Genomic DNA, 6,385 nt, shown 5'->3' on the forward strand with positions numbered 1-6,385 from the left:
GATAAACGACATTACAGAAGAGGATCCCCATACAAATGCAACAAATGTACACAAAAACACACAGGACACTTTGCCGTTCATCTCTCATGAAGAGACGAGCCATGCCAATATGGCATCTGATGCACTTCCTCCCCAACACCAACTCAATGAAAAATACGATTCTTTGTTATCAGACTTAAAAACCGATATAGAGTCAGATACCACAATGGAAGCCTCAAGCGATACTGTTGATATCTCTTTAAAACTTGATAACATAACCACACCCAGTCTTGTCCTTGGGACAAACGACAATATGGACGCAGAGGCCAACCCCAGGACTATAATCTCCCCTGAATTACTTGTGAATGGTGTCAGCGTGGACGACCACACTAGCATGTCTTCCAAATCCTCTTACTTCTCCGTGGAGAGTCCACCCCACAAAATAACCGAACCAAACCTTTACCAGTCTCTGGAGAACCTGAATGAAGTAGGATTTGAGGACAGAGACGAGCATGTTCTTAGACATTTGAAAAAAGATTCCGAGGGCCCAGAGAGAGAGTATTACTCCTTCAGTGAGGTTGAAGGTGAAGGTGAAGAAGAGACACAGATCCATAAGGAAAGTTGCTCGAGTACCGCTGATGGTCCGGTTTCATCTCAAGATGACGCTAATCCAACACCGGTGTCACCGTGTGAGACTTTTTCTCCAACTTTGGAGATCCCTGCGTTGTTTAAAATCAAAGACAACACTTTGAGCAATAAGTCAAAGAAGTCTGTACAACCCTGGACTACGAGGGGCCTTCTGAATAAAGAGAAGGAAGAGGAGGACTTGCATCAATTAAATGAACCCCCATCTGCTAATGGAACGGCTCCCAGTGGATCAGTCGTTAAATCTAAAGAGACTTTGTCTAATGTTTCTCCACCTCCTGTTCTGCAGACAGAGAAATCCCATGATGGAGGATTAGCAGCTACACCAAAGGAGAAAGTGGCGAGTCCAATATCTGAAGGTGTGGACGATCTAACAACACCACCGGTGGACGTATTGAAAGTTCCGAGCGAACGCTCTGCGTCAACCTGCAGCGGTAACGACAGTCAGTTGGGATTGCTCAAACCTCCGGCTGTCTTACCCAAATCTGAACGGGCCGTCCTCAAAGCCATGAAGCTGACGAACCGACGGATGAAGAAGGAAGAAGCTCACAAGTCGACTGGGAAACACAAAACGGACAGGAGTGACAAATCAGAGGGAAAGAGGAGCGAGAGAAAACATCACAGGGAAGGTGATAGAAAAGTTGTGCCAAATGATGAACATTCGCAGAAAAAATCCGCCAAGACGAGAACCCACCATTCGGTGGAAAGCAACCACGTCAATAATGACCGCCTCCTTGCATCGGAACGTCATGCCCATAGCAGAGAAATTCCCGGTAAACCAGAACAAAGACACTACAGTGGCATCAGCAATGTTCCTGTCTACAAAGCCCACGTTGGCGAGAAACCGGCATTGAACCCTCGTTCTCAAAGCATTGACAGATACCTGGGGAATAGAGTGGATCGCAGACGTAGCGCCGACTTGTCATTCAACGAGAAACTCGACCCGAGAAGTACGCGCATTGAGAGATCCATCCTGGATGAGTTGCAGCAGAGAGGCCGAGTCAGAGAGAGAGTGAGTAGAGAGAAACCGTTGAGAAGGAGCCACAGCATCGACGTGCCACCTCCGCCGCCGCCGCCGACTTTCTCCCGCCAGTCAAGCCACACTAGCCAGTTCTCTCGTCAGTCCAGCATCGAACACGCCATTGTCACACAATCCTTCCCCATGACCCAGCGGAAGCTCCTCCAGGATCCTGACTCAGGACAGTATTATTTTGTGGACATGCCAGTACAAGTCAAAACCAAAACATTCTTCGATCCTGAAACAGGAAGCTACGTGCAGCTGCCAGTGCAGCCACCAGATGGTGCTGTTCTTCAGGCATCACAAATGGAAGTGCTGTCTCCGCCACTAGTTGTTTACCATGGCTTTGTCCCGTTGCCTTTGTCCCCCATGGCTCAGAACCTCCAAGTACCTCATGTGGAGAAAGACTTAGACATGTCCAGGCAAATCCACTGCAAGGATGGACATCCGTATTTGGAGCCCGTTTACGGGCAACATGAACACATGCTCGGCGAATTTCTCGGCACTGAGGAGGTGGACTGTCCGAGTTGATAGGAATGAATTTGAAATGCAACAAAGATAACAACTATTGTTGTTTCACGTTTGTTTCACCGGATTAACTTTATTCAAGCAGTCTGTTTTATTTGTTTATGGATTTATGGATTTATTTAATTGCCTTTTTTGTTGAGATGTCCGGTGCCAATGTCAGGCCCAAATAGGAGGGTATACATCTGGCATTGAAACTAAGCCAAAAGCCAACATCAACAACAACATTTGACTTATTCTACACAAATACAGTCAAACTACAAATACAGATACTGTAGATACCTCCTTAATTGACTTGCCTTTATGCCTGATGACTTGAATGTACACTGCAGAGAGATGAACTTGAGTGAGGTGAAAGATTTCTATCAGACATTTTTTGGAAAGGGATGTGAATAATCCATTATAAAGAAAAGACTGAATGTAAATGTGGAATATTTATTATAAATGCTATGAGATTACATTGTTGAGGAATGGCAGTGATTAGCGGTAGTAACCTCTACATTTTGTAGCGTTTAGTTGTATTTGCAGCAAAAGTTTCCAATCGTCTGAAGAAAGCTTCTGAGCTTCATAAGGCAAACCGCATTGAATTGACCTGGATGTCATTATTTTGCATGTCGTCAAAGATGTCACACACCGAGCTAGCATTTGTGGAATTTATTGAGTTTTCAAACAAGTACACAACACAAATGTGACATGATTTTGCAAAATCAATATTTGTTGTATTGGTTGTTGATTTTTTTTAATGTAGGGTAAACCAGAGCTGAACTGTGTATGTGATCCATTCCAATAAAAAAAACAACACAGCAGTACTGCAACTTGTTACTGTCAGTAAATATGAATGTAAATATGAATATAACCTTGCGGTATTATCACGCAAGTGCCCATATGTTTGATTATTAGATTTTTTACCTGCTTTGAAATGAGAAGTTTAGTGAGAAGAAGACATTCAAGTATTATTAAGTTATATGAGTTTTGTTGGATGATCGGATAATATTAAAGTTCAGAAGAACCGCATACAGTACAATTATTCTGTCAAAAGAACAAATACATTTAGAACTTGAAAAGGTGAAGTGCATTATTATTGTTATAGAAAGTATACCTGGGCTTTCACGGACCACATAAAATGATCTGGTCCTCAGGCCTTTAGTTTGAAATGGAAATATTTTGTATTAGTCTTTAAAAATGTTTTTAGAATAGATCATTTTTTAAATATTAAAAAATATATAGATTTAAACGAGTGGTAGTTTTTTTTTAAATATTTTGTGTTGTCAAAATTCAACAGCTATACCGCCATCTATCGGTGAACTTGAGTAAAGACAATATTTCCATTGCCAAGCCCAATGAAGGGTGGAGAGCAGTAAGAAATACATTTAAAACCACTGTAGTCATTTCAAGGGAATGCTGTAAGGCCCCCCACCCCTGCAAACTTACACTCTGAAATTGTTAACATCCAGATAAAGATAAGAAATGCTTTTGTTGTTTTTGCTTGATTGCACGATTCCACAGTCACACCACTCTTATTGTGCATCATGTTTAATCAATAATCAACATAATGCATTTTATTATACAGCAAAATAAATATAATTCTTATTGGTTGTTGCTCCTATGCTGCCCACAGCCACAAGGGGGCGTTAGCATGATGTCTAGGAACTACCATGATCTGCTGACTTACCTGTAGGTATGTGATGATGAATATGTTGTCTTATTTCTCCAAATGATAGCATCTTTAAACACCCCCCCCACCCACCCCTATTGTCTCATTGTGGTGAACCGTCAGTGACAACCGCAGCTCAACGCCACCATGTCGTCATACTGCTTCAACACAACGTTCTCCTCGTCATCGAAGTACAGCAAACTGATGGACTGAAGTCTGTCGGGCACGCAGCATGGTGCGTCCACTTCGTCCGTGGACAGCTTCAGAGCGTGCATGATGGAGCGCACCGTAGCATGGTTGGTGGCTCGGAGATTCCCACCCAGCGGGAAGGGGCAGGAGCCCTTGCAGTGGTAAGCATTGTAACCCCTCGGCGAGATGATCCACCCTGACCAGCCGATCTCCTCAAAGTCCACAAATAAGGAGACACGCTGGCAGGACTGGGAGTAGCTGCTGCGGGGTAAAGATGAGGCTCCACGTCGCCTCCGAGTGGGGTGGTCTGGAGCAGCTGCCGCTGGATGGGCTGGTCCTGGAGTCGGGAATCATCAGTGTGGGTTAGAAGCCATTATCAATAAAGTTTGGAATTATTTTTAAAGCACAACACATTAATTTTTCTCCGCCTTACCAAGGTATGACTGATTGGATGCTCCTGTCCTCCCATCATCAGAGAATATAACCAAATACGCATTTGTGTCTGTTGGCTGCTTGGATGGAGAAACCACCGTTACCATCCAGGTCCCAGATGGTAGCGTGGTCACCACCAGGATGCCGTTGTTCTCTTCGCTGTTGCGTATCCACTTGGACACCTAAAAAGCCAAAGCAGACCATTAATGTCATGGGATTTGAAAGTGGACGTCGTTTAAACGGGAGGAAAGCTGACCGTTTGTGTGACATTGAAGACTTCCCATCCTTGTGTGTAAAGAGGAACCAATCTGGAGGTGATGAGGTTACCTCGCCAAGGTTTCACTTGGCTATCCAGAACCTCATAAAGGTCCACCTAAAGTGGTGCAAGATGCTGTTATTAGATTTAAAATAATGATAGTAAATGACCATAAAGTGAACACCGATATTAATAAATATTAAGAAGATATACTCCATAAAACTGTGTGTCCACTGAATAAAGAATACTGACAAAATGTATTTGACCTTGTAGAAGTGGGATCTGAAGGACTTTCCAAGGAAAAACTTCTGTTTTCTTCTAAACCAACGGAACTCGGCTTTTATCATCCTCTCTTCTCTTCCAAATGAAGACAGGTTGAAAAAGTGAAACCTCTCACCAGAATGACCTGGAACATAAAGTACATGATGAGTACAACTAATACTTCATAGCTTATTAATTGTGCTTTATTAAGTACTCTATGATAATTACACACACACACTGCGCACCCCAACCGGTCTGTCGTAACGAGGCTTGTGGAAGCCAAATTACGCACCATAATATCTCATTTTTAGCGCACTTGTTAGCCAAAATACAAACATAAATAAAGTGCAATGATGTGCCACCAACCTTTATCCTCGAAACTCCGCACTACATTTCCTTCCAGAATTTCCTTCTGACTTTTAGATGTCCCATCCAATACGGAAACGGCGTTAAAAAGATCCAACATAAACTGAGGCGCTTTCTTGTGCGGGGAAACTGCTGCGCCTCGGAGTAGATCCTTCAAATTGAACAAGGTGCCTAGTTTCTCCGTCAACTTCCTGGTGGGCTCCGAGCCTGCGTGCGTCGCTACCGGGCCGGCCAGCAGCACCGTGGCGCACCTCAGATGGAGGACGAGGACGAGCCAGACGCGCAGAGCCTCTCTTAACATTTTGGCTTGCAGTGGCGGACTGAGCTCGACACCTGCGGGGCTGTGCATGATAATGGGACCTTCGGGACTTGTTGAGAGTGTTCGGCTAACGTCAGTGCATGATTGGGCACTGATTGATGATGGGGGGTGGGGGTGGGGGGGTTGGGGGCTCACTGAAATACAAAGGAAAGGTGACAATTGCCCGAAAGTCAGCCCAAAGTGAGCTTAATAAAAATAAATAAACAAATTAACAACTTCCCCCTTAACTATACATTTAGGTTAATGAAATGTTAGACATTGTTATAGTTTTGGTGTTTATATACTAAATAATAATAATAAAGTAAGTTCACACAGTTGAGGCAGAAGGCCACCCCTCGTACTGTATGTTGTTTCTCTTTCTTATCACCAGCCTTATGATCTTGTGATCAATTATGTGTGTGTGTATATATATATATATATATATTTTAATATATATACACATACATATATACACTCATATATTTTTCATGGAGATTGATGCAGAGGACTGACAGTTGTTGTAGAAAAATTTAGATAGTTATTTAAAAATCTGATTAATTTTAATTGGTTGTGAAATGGAAAAAATTGTTTGTGAAATGCATGAAAATGTGTTTTTCTTTGGAAAACAAAGAAATTTGCAAGTGATCCCAAACTTTTGGTCTATATATATATATATATATATGTATATATATACAGTACTGTATGCAGTATGTACTGTACATATATAGTAATATAAATACTGGATATTTAAGATGAAATAAA

General features: G+C 42.5%; 1 protein-coding gene across 1 annotated transcript; it reads right to left on the reverse strand.

The window, feature by feature from the left end:
• Positions 1 to 3,922: 3,922 nt before the first annotated feature.
• LOC131109736 (bone morphogenetic protein 2) lies at positions 3,923 to 5,678 on the reverse strand. Its single transcript, XM_058062017.2, has 5 exons — positions 5,326 to 5,678; positions 4,965 to 5,104; positions 4,699 to 4,815; positions 4,444 to 4,624; positions 3,923 to 4,347 (listed from the first exon to the last, which is right to left on the reverse strand). Exons 1-5 carry the CDS (start codon positions 5,672 to 5,674, stop codon positions 3,941 to 3,943), a joined length of 1,194 nt encoding a protein of 397 aa, XP_057918000.2. The 5' UTR covers positions 5,675 to 5,678; the 3' UTR covers positions 3,923 to 3,940.
• Between the last annotated feature and the right edge of the window lie 707 nt (positions 5,679 to 6,385).

The sequence above is a fragment of the Doryrhamphus excisus genome, linkage group LG2, assembly GCF_037039965.1.
Source record: "Doryrhamphus excisus strain RoL-2023G ecotype Guam linkage group LG2, RoL_Dexc_Guam_v1.1, whole genome shotgun sequence".
Taxonomy (NCBI): Eukaryota; Metazoa; Chordata; class Actinopteri; order Syngnathiformes; family Syngnathidae; genus Doryrhamphus; species Doryrhamphus excisus.

Coding starts and splice junctions, on each gene's coding strand:
- LOC131109736 (XM_058062017.2), bottom strand. CDS start 5,674: ATGCACAGCCCCGCAGGTGTCGAGCTCAGTCCGCCACTGCAAGCCAAA. Junction 5,105..5,325: donor GCGGAGTTTCGAGGATAAAG/GTTGGTGGCACA, acceptor TTTATGTTCCAG/GTCATTCTGGTGAGAGGTTT. Junction 4,625..4,698: donor TCTTCAATGTCACACAAACG/GTCAGCTTTCCT, acceptor TTGGCTTTTTAG/GTGTCCAAGTGGATACGCAA.